Raw genomic sequence first — 13,716 nt, 5'->3', positions numbered from 1 at the left:
TTTTTAGGAATTAACTTATTTTACTACGACTTTCTAGAGATGAATTTAACGTTTATTCTCATATTTAAACAATTATAATTTTTTTTATTTGTAAGAATCAAAGATAAATTTAAATAATTCATACACCTTTTTCAACCAACTGAATTTGATCCCTCGATCAACAATCATAATTTAAATGTGAATAATAAATAATTAGCTATTTAATTATATCAGAGTATGATAATAAATGTGAAAAGGTAATATTCATTTGACTTGGAAAATTAACACTTGTATCACAAAATAAAGAAGACAAAGTAGTTATGTAAGAAGGAAAATAGGTTTTTTCAGTCTTTAAAATGAGAAATTCAAATTGTTTCGGGTGATTCAAACCAATGAAGATTGACTGAATGCTAAGATGTTCTTGTTGTGACAGGTCAAAAAGGAGAGCTTCAAATTTCTAAAATGGGTAAACCCCTATTTTAATCTTAATTTAACAAAATTTTAACCTCAGTATCTAATTTTCCAAAAAACTTGTGTATTTAAGTTTTTATTCTTTTTTTTGCTGTCCATGATATTGGTACGAGGTAGTATTGCGATAACTAATCTTCATGTGAGTATCCAGAAGGTGGGTATTTATCTTCTAACAATATTTATTTCATATCCAAGTTTTGATCATTATTTTATATAAAAAAAGACTAAAATGATTCAATCATTTATATAGTTAAAATGATTTAATCATTTATATAGTATGACTTGGAGTTTTGCATTTACCAAACCAAATTTGTATGCCATGTAGTTTAAGAGTACGAGTGAAATCATCATCGTATATATAGCACAATAATCTCTTCTAAATCCGTGGACTCGATCCTTTCATATGGATGCTGAAGATTGGGGTGCTATACACATTGACGAAATTTTCACCTAAATCCGCTCTCATCAACTTTAGAAAACCCCATATTCAGATTCACAAGTTATGATCCAAATTAAAGTTGATGTGCTTTATCAGATGTTATATAATCTAGGCAAAAAAGAGTACATTCTAAATTTACCACCAAATCAGCAAAGCTTTGCATAGTAAAAGGCAAATCAAGCAAAAATCTGAATTCTAATTTAACCTTAAACTCCTATAATAGAGCAAAAAATGATTGGTGTAACCCTTCTACCTAAAACAAACCAAAACTAAAAAAGAACTTCTGCAGGAGGTATAAGATGGCATTAGAACATTGAATGTTATTAATTTCTTCATCCACTTACAACTCAAAAATCAAAATGGTACAAATAAACTTTTCATTCATATTTTGATAACCAAATTTTGTTTGATGTTACTTATCTTGGTCTTTATAGTGGCCTATGGGGGGCAATCACATGTAATCTTAATCTGAAGTTTGATTGTTTGTTCTTTGCATAACATGTCTATTTCAGATTCTTCAGTTCTTCCTTGGATGATGGCGCTTCAACTTTGCTACATGTCAAGGAATTCTTCTGAAAATAACTTGAGGTAGCTAGAGAAGGTTACCGAATATGTTTATAATTTCAAAAGAAGACCACCTTAATTGAATGGTTTTTATTGATTAGCTATTATTGTTCCCAATTTAGATAAACAGGAAGAAGAAAAGATTTCAATAAGCTATGTTCATAAAGGGAGATGGAGAATGATATAGAGGGTGTGCATTGGTGCAACATATGCTCTAAAATGGTGAATCCAATGAGTGATGATGAGAACATATGCCCGTTTTGTGAGACAGAATTTTCTGAGGTAATGGACAACCTAAGGGACCAGAATGATGTTTTTGACTTAAGGTCAGCTTGGGTGTTCTCGCTTTACGCCCCAATTTTTCTCGGTTTGATGGGTGCTTTCAGCCCTTCCCTAGCAAGAATTGCTCCACATGGAGGCAGCAGCAGCTCAAGGGGTGTGGAAGAAGAGGTTGAGCAAGAGAGGGAAAATGAACTTGTGCTTGGGAGAAGGAGAAGAACTTCAACTTACATGATGCACCTCTTTCGCGGTCTTCACATTAGGATGGTGTCTGAACTTGAAAACCCTGAAGACAATAATAGGAACATGGATGGCAGCAGCATACTTGTGATTGATCCATTCAGTGAAGGTGCATTGATTGTGAGGGGACCTAACTTGAGCCACACAACTAGTTCGAATGAGAATAATGCTGTCGGAAGCTCCTTGAATGACCTTGTGGTAGGATCTGGCTTTGATTTGTTGCTACAGCATTTGGCACAGATTGGTCCTGGTGGCTATTCAAGTGTTAACCCTCCGGCACAGAAGGCGGCAATTGAGGCATTGCCTAGTGTGACTAGTGAGGAGAAGTTTCAGTGCCCAGTGTGCTTGGAGGATGTTGAGGTTGGGAGTGAAGCAAAGGAGATGCCATGTATGCACAAGTTCCATGGTGACTGCATTGTCTCATGGCTCAAGCTTCATGGCTCTTGTCCAGTTTGCAGGTTTCAGATGCCATCTGAGGATTCAACTCTTGAAGCCAATGTGGACAATCGGAACAGTGAGCTGGTCAGAGCTGGAGAAGAGAGACCCAGAAATGGAAGGAGGAACTGGTTTCCAGTGCTGCAATCGTTTAACAATTTTCTTCCTTATCCTTGATCAATACTTTCTTGGGTTTTAAATAGCTGTTGTAGTTGTACTGTTGCGGAGAGTTAAAAAACCTTGATGCTGCGGTCAAAATTGCTGTCGTGGGCTGTTTATTAAAGCCCTTTGGGGTCTAGTCTTTCTCACCCTCATCAAGCATGAACAGCTAAGTCTAGATACTGTCATGCCTCTTAAGTCTTAAATCCTTCCTAATTGTATATGATTTTGATTTCCTTGTCTGCATTTCTTGTACCATTCAAATATGCATATGTTTGTATATATTTGCAAGAACAGAATAAACTTAAAAGTATTACTCTCTACTCAAATTGAGTGTGTCCTTTTTGTTTACCAATCTAAAAAGAAAATGAACATGGTGCCACAGATATGTTTAATTCCCGCGTAAGCCATAACATGTTTTTAAATACAATAGCTCCTACAATTACGAAAAATAACTTTCAGTATTTGAAATTGACAAATGTTAGTTATTTTGGAAATCATGTTGAAGGTCTGTCAATTTGATCCCTAACTTTAGCATTTATCAGTCATTTAAGTTCTTAGTTTCGGTTCACATCAATCAATTTGGTCTCTAATATCGTGGTACATTAGTCAATTTGGTCTGTAATGTCAAGGACCAAATTGACTTTATATTGTCAAGCTCAAGAACCAAATCAATGACGGCGTCAATTTTTGAGAGACTAGATTAATTGTTGCATAAGTTAGGAACTTTTGTAATATCAAAAAACTAAATTGAGTAATGCTCAAATTTCAGGAATAATTCAGTATATTATTTTTTAATTCTCACATGAGATCCCATCTATAATTAAATCAGAAAGAGAACAAAGAGCTATTTTCTGAAAACTAGAACAAGAGGGTAAAAACAAGCCTAAAACTAAAAAGTGCAAAACTGAAAACAAGGGATTAGTCCTAGTCCTAGACTTGTGTCTTCAGTTAACAAACATCCAATATCTTGATAACAGTACTAGACTCAAGACGGTGCAGTGCTACAACAGAGTCTCCAGGCTTGCACAAGTTATTTTTCTTAGCATATGAAAGAGTAAGCTCTATGGTTTCCTCTGTTGATTCAGTCATGGAATCTCCATAAGAACCTGTGTCCAAAACAGGTATTAGTCCCCGGTAGATAAGGCTAAGCCTTGCAGGGGTTTCCTCACTGCAGAACCATTCAAAAGAATCTGTTATTATCTCAGGAACCACCACTTACAGAATAGACATGCTGGGTCTATACTTTGCCACAAGTTTTGAAGTGGTTCCTCCTCTAGTTAGCACAAAGATTAGAGCAGCATTGCTGCAATATGCAGTCCTAACTGCGGCCGAAGCCATGCTCTCCAAAGGACTCATTGGAGTTGGAGCTGGCCATGGTTTGAACAGCAATGTCTGGATAGGCTCCTGCAGAAGTTTCCCCGCTAAGCATAACACAGTCTGTGCCATCAAGGACTGCATTAGCAACATCGGTGGCCTCGGCTCGCGTAGGCCGGGGAGATTTGATCATGGACTCTAACATCTGGGTGGCTGTCACCACAGGCTTGCCTTGCATGTTTGACTTGTGTATCATTACTTTCTGAGCAAGAAAGATCTTCTCAATTGAATTTTCCATTCCAGGTCACCTCTTGCCACCATTAATGCATCTGAATTTGCCAGTATTTCATCAAAATTGGCAACACCCTCTTGATTTTCAACCTAACCAAAACAAGAAGACAACAAATAAGTACAATTTGGGAGGTTAATCAATACAAGAACTGTTTCTTATTTTCATAGACTTGTATAGGGAACTTATACATAAGTTCAAAGTGAAAGTAACATGGCATTTCTGTAAATAATTAGAATAATAAAAGTAAAACAGAAAACATTTTCTTGAACGAAAAAGTCCTTTCTCACAAAGGTTTGATATTTTTATTTGGAGATTTGACAATAAGGATGGATACCTTGGACATGAGAAGTATGCTTTTTGCATGCTTTCCTAGTAGATTTCTGACTTCCACAAGATCTGAACCATTTCTAACAAAAGAGAGCAATGATGTCAATCTTATTAGGACCCCCCACTCCAAAATGTCCTCCTTGTCCTTTTCTGTAAGGTTGGAAGATCAACATCCACTCCAGGTAGGGTAACATTCTTCCTCTCCCCCAGAACTGCAGAATTTTCGCAACGACATCGAAAAGATTTTTATATAATACTCCATGATACCCCGCTAAGCAGCTTTAACTATCTACCTGTGTATTTCAAGGCTAAGTCCTGGCTTTTGATTTTTTATTATTAGTGATTTTTTAATCCTTTCAAACACTATGATTTAATTTTAATTTTAAATTTTGAATCTTTATATGCTAGCTATATCAAATTGAAGATCTCTTAATGATAAAAAATAATTGAAGATATCTTTCTTTTAGATAAATTAAATTTTAATGTTATTGAGATAATAATAGATCCTAACTTGAATTTAGATTTTAAATATTAGAATTTTACGCACCAAATAATCAATAAAGATGGTGTTATTTAAAAAAGTTAACATGCAATAGCTGCTAAAAAAATCTTAAGATATACATCGCTGAATGAATTTTTTTAAAGCTTAAATAAATGACCGTAAATCAGATTGGGACAAAAGAACGAAGAATTAATAAAAGTATACATAACTTATATGGAATCATTCCAAGAAAACGAAAATCCCTAGTTTTCCTTCAATTTATTATTAGTTTCATATGTAAGTGCTTCCCAGGGATAATAACGAACTGAATATTACAGGAACAGTGTACGCATACAAGGTGACAGGAGACAACCTATTTTTGTGACAGCGTTTTTCCGTTTCTCCTAAAATGTTTTCTGTCAAGAAAATATTATAGTAATATTTTTCAAATCTTATAAAAAAAATATTTATTTTTAGTTTACATATTTATTCAAATTATCTGGCTTTAGTTTTTTCACATAAAATATTAAAACTACATTGTTTTATTAAACAAAGAGATTAAAAATAAATAAAATTTTATGAAAAAATAATTTGGTCAAATTTAAAATATATTTAATCTCTTTCAATATATATATATATATATATATATATATATATATATATATATATATATATATATATATAATCTTTTATTTTTCCTCATGTAGGGAAGACTCAAAACGCTAGACAAACTTGTGTAATTTGAGAAAAGATAGGAGAGAGAAGGTATAATTTGAAAAAAATTTCCTTCAACTTCTCTCATGGTTCTTAATCTTACCACCAAGAAACACTTGATAATCTCAGGACTGCATTGAACAACACTGGCATTCTCTGTGCTGTCATGTTGGATACCAAGGTTTGAAACTTTACAACATTGAATTGTGTGTGTTTTTTCTATTTTATGTTGTGTTGTTTTTGTTATTGAGAAAAATCCAAGTCCCACATCGACTAAAGATAAAGTTAAGTTAGAGTCTATAAATGAGGGACAACCCTTACCTCTTGAGTTAGTTTTTAGGATTGAGTTAGGCTTAAACTCACATCCTTTATACTAGTTATTACAAAAGGTTTAAGGCATTTTTTTTTGCCTGAAAATGTGATGTTTTGTCAATTTAGTTTTTTCTATGAAAAAGAAAAAACAAATATAAATATGATTAATCTAAAGGAATTTCAGATATTAAAAGTTTTTGGATACTGTATTGGATATACTATTACACTTCAATGTCCAGTTTCCATCATGTTTTAAAAACTTATGCAGAGTTTTCAAACATGTGTTGAGAATGATTATGTGACATATTTGTTATTGTTGGAAATATGGCAGGGTCCAGAGATCAGAACAGGGTTTTTGAAACAAGGGAAGCCCATAGAAATCCAAAGAGGACAAGAAATCACAATCACAACTGACTATAGCATAAAGGGTGATGAAAACATGATCAGCATGAGCTACAACAAGTTGGCACACCATTTGAGTCCAGAGAGTAATATTCTGTGTGCTGATGGGACAATCAGTTTCACTGTCCTGGAATGTGACATGGAGAATGGCTTGGTTCGATGTCGTTGCGAAAATTCTGCAGTTCTTGGGGAGAGGAAGAATGTTAACCTACCTGGAGTGGTTGTTGATCTTCCAACCTTACAGAAAAGGACAAGGAGGACATTTTGGAGTGGGGGGTCCTAATAAGATTGACATCATTGCTCTCTTTTGTTAGAAAAGGTTCAGATCTTGTGGAAGTCAGAAATCTACTAGGAAAGCATGCAAAAAGCATACTTCTCATGTCCAAGGTATCCATCCTTATTGTCAAATCTCCAAATAAAAATATCAAACCTTTGTAAGAAAGGACTTTTTCGTTCAAGAAAATGTTTTCTGTTTTACTTTTATTATTCAAATTATTTACAGAAATGCCATGTTACTTTCACTTTGAACTTATGTATAAGTTCCCTATACAAGTCTATGAAAATAAGAAACAGTTCTTGTATTGATTAACCTCCCAAATTGTACTTATTTGTTGTCTTCTTGTTTTGGTTAGGTTGAAAATCAAGAGGGTGTTGCCAATTTTGATGAAATACTGGCAAATTCAGATGCATTCATGGTGGCAAGAGGTGACCTGGGAATGGAAATTCCAATTGAGAAGATCTTTCTTGCTCAGAAAGTTATGAAACACAAGTCAAGCATACAAGGCAAGCCTGTGGTGACAGCCACCCAGATGTTAGAGTCTGCGATCAAATCTCCCCGGCCTACGCGAGCTGAGGCCACTAATGTTGCCAATACAGTCCTTGATGGCACAGACTGTGTTATGCTTAGTGGGGAAACTGCTGCAGGAGCCTATCCAGACATTGCTGTTCAAACCATGGCCAGAATATGTTCAGAGGCGGAGAGTTTCATAGACTCCACTGACCTATTCAGGAGAGTGATAGAAACAGCTCCAACTCCAATGAGTCCTTTGGAGAGCATGGTTTCGGCCGCAGTTAGGACTATATTGCAGCAATGCTGCTCTAATCTTAGTGCTAACTAGAGGAGGAACCACTTCAAAACTTGTGGCAAAGTATACACCCAGCATGCCTATTCTGTAAGTTGTGGTTCCTGAGATAATAACAGATTCTTTTGAATGGTTCTGCAGTGAGGAAACCCCTCTAAGGCATAGCCTTATCTACCGGGGACTAATACCTGTTTTGGGCACAGGTTCTTATGGAGATTCCATGACTAAATCAACAGAAGAAACCATAGAGCTTGCTCTTTCATATGCTAAGAAAAATGACTTGTGCAAGACTGGAGACTCTGTTGTAGCACTGCACCGTCTTGAGTCTAGTACTGTCATCAAGATATTGGATGTTTGATAACTGAAGTCACAAGTCTATAGGACTAGGACTTATCCCTTGTTTTTGTTCAGTTTTGCACTTTTTAGTTTTAGGCTTGTTTCTCGGCAAGAGATTGTGTGTTACAAATATTTTTTTGTTTTATGATTTTTTACATCCTCTTTTTTCTTTTCTTGTAGCTATAGCCTTTGTAAATGAATAGTTTATTGGCAAAATGGTATTCACCTGAATAATAATAGTCCTTTAAAACTTTCTTACAATGCACTGAACAATAAATATACCTGTAGGCTATTATTCGTAATTTTTATACTTTTAAAGGCTATTTTTTCTTCTTCAACCTTTATTCTCCACTCTTTTTCTCAAAGAAAGAGAAGCATCATAAAAAATCAAAAGTTAGACCATGTGAGAATCTCTTCCCTATAGGTAAGCACATGTACTACTTTATACACCATTTTTCCTCATGAAAATCGGTACAAATTTACGAATTTTCTTAGCTCAATAAAGTTATTAGAGACCAAAGACTTCTTGTTGAGCAAAACAATGAGTCTACCCTTATTAATTTACTTTCTATATATTATAGGCATTGTGTTGTAACGGAATAAATTATTTTAATCACCTGCTAGATAAGTCATCAGTGGACAGTGTTTATGAATCCTATTTGAATAAAGGAACCATTGTGGTAGAAGTTATAATTCCTTGAGATAAATTAAGTGTGATTATATTTTCTTTCTGCAAATAATTTCATCCTATACGCATCACAATAGCCGGCAATGCTTGGAATTATAGCAACTACCATACTCACAATTTAGAATCATAGATTGCCAAATGGGTTACAAGTGATTAATCTAGTCAGTTTGAGAATAACCTTTGAACTCTTAAATTAACATCACGCATGTAAAGGGTCATAGTGTATACTCTACTCACTTTTGTTTGATGTAGTGTACATAGTAATTCTACATGCAGTCTATATTGGATGGAGCAAATTATTCTATTCATCTCAGTTATTTTGAATGGATTGTACTTGGCCTATGCCAAAAACTTGATGCAAACTACTCCCCAAAAATGAAAACTCATATGGAGTAGGAACTCAACATGAAACCTTCTTAGCCTTTCATGTCCATATTTTACATATTGTAGTAAGTCCTAGCAATTCCAGCTGAAACCATTCAAATCAAACTGTTGGCAGTGGGAAGAAGCATCATTATCATCATGGGAATTCAGGTCCAGTTTCACTTCAAAGTTTGCAAGTCTATAATCTTGAGAAATCTTCTCATGGTTCAATTTCACCGGCGCTCTCCCAGTTTCAGTGCTCTTTCTTCCCTTCCAACCTTCTTCCTTTGGAACCGTTGTTCTACCAAAATTTTCTTCTTCTTGAACTCCTTCATTCATGGACAAGAGGCTTGATGGTCTTTCTGATAAAAAATCTCCCTTCACTACTTTACTATCACTTGATGAGGAAAGAAACATCAAATTCTCCTTCACTTCATCACACAATGTGTGATCAGGCTTTAAATGCATAGACTCTTCCACAGACCCTTTTGAAACTGAAAATGGAGGGCCATTATAGGCTCTCAAATTCAAGTTCATGTTATGTGTTTCTCTGTCTCTTTGAGATTCCTCACTGTAGGTTAAGAAACTTCCCATTGAACAATCAGTGGCTTGGCCTTCTTGTGTTTGCTGAGGCCACAAAACTTGCAATTCTTTCAGTTCTGAAAATCTAGAGTCAAGGCTTTGAGGGGATACTCTGGATGCTAGTTCAGATAGTTGAACTTTGGTTGCTTCAACTCCCTCAGCACCTATATTTTGTCTTCCTAGTGTCTCTTGTGCTTTTTCCAACACTGCTTGAAGGTACTTCCCTTGTGCCTCTATCCTTAGCTGTAAGTGTCTCTGTACCTGCTTAAAGAGTGAAGAAAAAGAATCAGAACAGAAGCAATTATAACAACTTACAAACTTTAATGTATACTAAAAACAAACTTTTTTAAATCAATGTTCAAGAAATGCTGAAAACAAAATTGTGAAAATATTTGATCTTATAGTAAAAGCTTTGAGACCAGGAATAGCCACAAGAGGCAAACAATGAGTTTAATATATGAAACCCTTGATCGAGCTAAACAGTTGTTTGGCTGAAATTACTGTTATCATTCTAAATACAATGATAAATAATGGATAAGTGTGGTAGATTCATGAATTCTCATCTTCATTATGTAGGTATTTTAGAATAATTTATGAATGAGTTTACTATCTTTTTAGTCCCTAATTTTTTTAGGATTTCTTTTTTTAGTATTTGAATTTTTTTTTCCATCTGTACTTCTAGTCCCTGATAAAAGGACTAAAACCAGTATAAAAAAAAGTCGAGACTAAACAGAAATCCTAGAAAGTTTAAGGACTAAAGAGATAATAAACCCTTTATGATTTTACTTTTTCATAAAAATTTACATTCAAAGCAGAATTTGCCATTGCAAATGATTGCTGGTTTAATTACTAATGTATTTATTTAAGTTTAAAAGTCAAAGATGTCCTATACCTCAAGTTGCTCATGCAGTCTTCTTTGTACTTCAATTTGCATCTGTAGTGCATCATTTATTTCTGAATTTCTGGATTGAGGGTTAATTCTTATTAGTGTTGCCTCCCATTACAGAGAATTCTTTTGAACTATGAGAACTTGATGAAAAAATAAAATGAAGGCAACTGGAAAGTGTTCTTACTTGTTTGTCTGGAGGCCTATGCTTAAATGTTTCATTTGAACTCCACTTGCTTCTGAAATTCTGGCTGCTGCTTCCATGGTTGATGCTGGTAAGATAAATTCATTTTCAAATTACATGCTTGGTAAAAGATAGGTTCTTTGTAGTTCATAATCTGCTTATGAAATTCATGTAAAGCACATAAGAAAGATGTTCCCTCACCAATTTTATTGTTGCTAGTATTGGTTTGTCCATGCATATTTTTACTGATCCTGTACTTCTGCTATCAAGAAAAAGTATTTAATAACTAAACACATAAAACACAAAGAAGATAATTAATGCAAGTTCTACTGTATAATTAATAGATATTTAGGCCAAGTTTCAAAAGATTGATTTTGTTTTCATGTCTTGAAAGGAACATTAAAAAGCCAAACCAACCATTTACAAATAACTAGAACCATCATGTGTCTAGCTGTTCTCTTCCACTAGTCTTTACATAACATTATCACAATTATACTGGTAATTTAAATAAATAATATAGCCAAAATTAAATAAACCTTTTCTTAATTATACTGGTAGTTGAAATAATTTGTTACCTGTAGATGACTCTTTAAGTGGTAGAGAGTAAGTCCAGGAATCCCCATTAGTTTCAATACTGTTTTTGGCGTAGCTTCTGCATAGCAAAAGAGTAATCAAAATTAGCTTTAAAATTATCATTTTCTGATTCATAATCTGTTTATTGTCTGCATAGACTTACTGTCTGCTCCGCCAAGTTGATTGACTGCTTCTATGAACCTTTCATGAAGATCTGGTGTCCATTTTAGTCTAGGCTTAGCATCAGTTGATAGAACAAGTCCTGAATCACCTGATCCATTGCCTCCTTGCATCATCATATGCCTCTCAGTGGGGCTGTGCATCCTTAAAGCATGCATGTTCTTAGCTTGTTGCTGCTGCTGGTAGTACATTATCTTTCAAGGAAACAAAATGATATCATTACTCTATATAGAGGCACAAGATAATATTAAAAGGGCAACCTAGTGCACAAGGCTTGAACCTATGACCTTGAAAAGGCAACAACCTTACTGTTGTGCCAAGAATCGCCTTCAAGATATTATTCAAAATCATTTTTACCTGTTGAGTACTACTCCTTCTGGATACAAACAGCTAAAGTGAAAATTGATTGTCCTGTATTCTTGAAGAGCACTTCATTGGTGTTTAAACTAAAATACATGAAAGTTTCTACAATTGCTCTTGCATGTCTTTTTTCTCCGTGGCAAGATTTTCACAAGCCTTGGTTGTACTCAAAGATGTCCTTATAAAGAAAATGCCCTTAGGAAAGTGGCCTTGTGAGGCATAGAATCTTGGACAGAAGCAACTCAAAACTGAACTTGATTCAATATATTTCATAGCTAGTTAAAAATAGATGTCATTCTTCCTACTTTCTTCATTGTGGGCTCTCTTCACCTCCACTTTTGATTTAGAGAAAGCACTTGTCCATTGGAATTGTGTGCATTATACTTTCTGAGACACCTCACCTCTCGTTGCATTTGGTACCAAAATTGCCCTATCAATTTATATCAGGGTGCACCTGCATTTGTTTTTATCCCACTGGCAAATGCAGGAATCTTATTCCAAAAGTTTAGAGAAGAATTCTGTGACTTGAATTATAGAATCAACTTTTCCTTTTTTCCTTGAAAGCATCAGAAACCACACTTCTCTCCCTATGTTTTTCAAGAAATATTCTTGGCTTGGAACTCCTTAGTCCTTGTCACTAGCATAGGTAATTGAGACAATTAAGAGGTAGATGATTTTACCTAGTAATATCATCAATAATGCCAATGAGGATTGGCTGAATGCAACCTACAGCGGAGACTGTAGCAGAGGAAATCAAATTACCTGTGAGTTCTTAAATATAAAACAATACATCAATAAATTAAAAAATTGAAACTAACTAACCACTAATAGAGAGAATGTCATGTTTTTTATTGAATAGAATTTCATTTGGCTAAAATATAATTTGGTCCCTCATCTGAATTTTTTGCTTCAATTTTATCTCTTTATTTTAATTTTTTTTTTTACTTTGGTCCCTTAAAGTGTTTTTTGTTAGACCAAAATGGTTCTTTTGTAGAAGGACTAACTTGATTTAACATAGACACCTTAAGAGACAAAAATTATATTATCATGTAAAATTTGTTATACTTGTAAACTGTAGAAAAAGCCTAGAAATAGATATGCTACAGATACATTCAAGAAAAAGAATAATAATGGAAAGATGTTCTTCTTCAAGTCCTTTGATTTTTATTTTTTTTAAAGAAAGGAATAGAATAAGAACACATTCTGTTTTGTCTTGTCTAGTAAGTTTTGGAACTTATGTGACCAATAGAGAATAATTTTTTTTTTTATAAAAAAAAAGGATGTAGAAGTATTCATGCTGCTGGCTTTGCCTTGACGAATCCTAAGTTGCTGGGACCATATGACAAGACAAAAAACTAATGACTAGTGAGTGTACTTTGGTTCCTTTATACTTGCATTTGATTTTAAGAAATATATAAATAAAAAAAGAGATTCAACAAATAAGGATATAAAAAATAATATTATAGAAAGTAATATATAAGTGATGTGAGAAAGAGAAAAAGAAAATAGAAACATGAGTGATTCTATGAAAATTATGAAATGTAAAATAATTCTGAAACATTCATGTACCATCCACCTGGGGCATCTTGAATATTTTGAGATATCTTCTTCTTTACTAAACATGCTTCTACAGTGATACACAATTAATATTTGTAAATGGACGAAATATAAGAAATTTTATGTAAAAATAACAATAGAATCAAAGTACCAATATCTCATTCTACAGAAATTGATAGTATAAAGAAGGGCCATTAGGGAATGAATCAGATTGGTATCAGTTTAACAACGCATAACAGTAGGCTTTTCTATTTACAGACCTTGTGTCTGGAGTCCAAGAGCATACTAACATTGTCTTATCAGGTATTTGTCCACGGGCATATACCATAATACTACAATCGCATAGTTGTATTCTTTGAACTTGCAATTTACTACTTGTTGATCTATATAGGTAATGCCGATAGAATAAAACTGTTCCACGATAACAGGAAGTCATGCCAATTGCCGCCGTTACAGAATATCTTGCATTTTGAGCATCCACCGTCGAACATTATCTTGGTACCTATATCCTCTT

The 13,716-nt window shown here is 34.1% G+C and overlaps 2 protein-coding genes and 2 pseudogenes across 3 annotated transcripts; 2 read left to right on the top strand and 2 right to left on the bottom strand.

The window, feature by feature from the left end:
• The first annotated feature begins 1,226 nt into the window (after positions 1 to 1,226).
• Positions 1,227 to 2,876, top strand: LOC100787884 (E3 ubiquitin-protein ligase SIRP1). Its single transcript, XM_003519904.3, has 3 exons — positions 1,227 to 1,251; positions 1,402 to 1,477; positions 1,576 to 2,876. Exon 3 carries the CDS (start codon positions 1,625 to 1,627, stop codon positions 2,582 to 2,584), a length of 960 nt encoding a protein of 319 aa, XP_003519952.1. The 5' UTR covers positions 1,227 to 1,251; positions 1,402 to 1,477; positions 1,576 to 1,624; the 3' UTR covers positions 2,585 to 2,876.
• Positions 2,877 to 3,432: 556 nt separating this feature from the next.
• Positions 3,433 to 4,736, bottom strand: LOC100787356 (pyruvate kinase, cytosolic isozyme-like; annotated as a pseudogene).
• A 1,127-nt stretch (positions 4,737 to 5,863) lies between these two features.
• LOC100786812 (pyruvate kinase, cytosolic isozyme-like) lies at positions 5,864 to 8,084 on the top strand (annotated as a pseudogene).
• Positions 8,085 to 8,599: 515 nt separating this feature from the next.
• Positions 8,600 to 12,054, bottom strand: PHR3 (MYB-CC domain-containing transcription factor PHR3). Of its 2 annotated transcripts, none has more exons than XM_006574685.3 (7): positions 11,643 to 12,054; positions 11,269 to 11,479; positions 11,108 to 11,184; positions 10,734 to 10,791; positions 10,536 to 10,620; positions 10,355 to 10,424; positions 8,600 to 9,723 (listed from the first exon to the last, which is right to left on the bottom strand). In XM_006574685.3, exons 2-7 carry the CDS (start codon positions 11,474 to 11,476, stop codon positions 8,974 to 8,976), a joined length of 1,248 nt encoding a protein of 415 aa, XP_006574748.1. In that variant the 5' UTR covers positions 11,477 to 11,479; positions 11,643 to 12,054; the 3' UTR covers positions 8,600 to 8,973. The 2 variants fall into 2 exon arrangements, with proteins under 2 accessions (XP_006574748.1, XP_006574747.1); XM_006574684.3 differs by having other exon boundaries at positions 8,601 to 9,726.
• Positions 12,055 to 13,716: the final 1,662 nt, after the last annotated feature.

Source organism: Glycine max, chromosome 2 (assembly GCF_000004515.6).
Source record: "Glycine max cultivar Williams 82 chromosome 2, Glycine_max_v4.0, whole genome shotgun sequence".
Taxonomy (NCBI): domain Eukaryota; kingdom Viridiplantae; phylum Streptophyta; class Magnoliopsida; order Fabales; family Fabaceae; genus Glycine; species Glycine max.
This window is presented reverse-complemented; position numbering and strand designations above follow the sequence as displayed.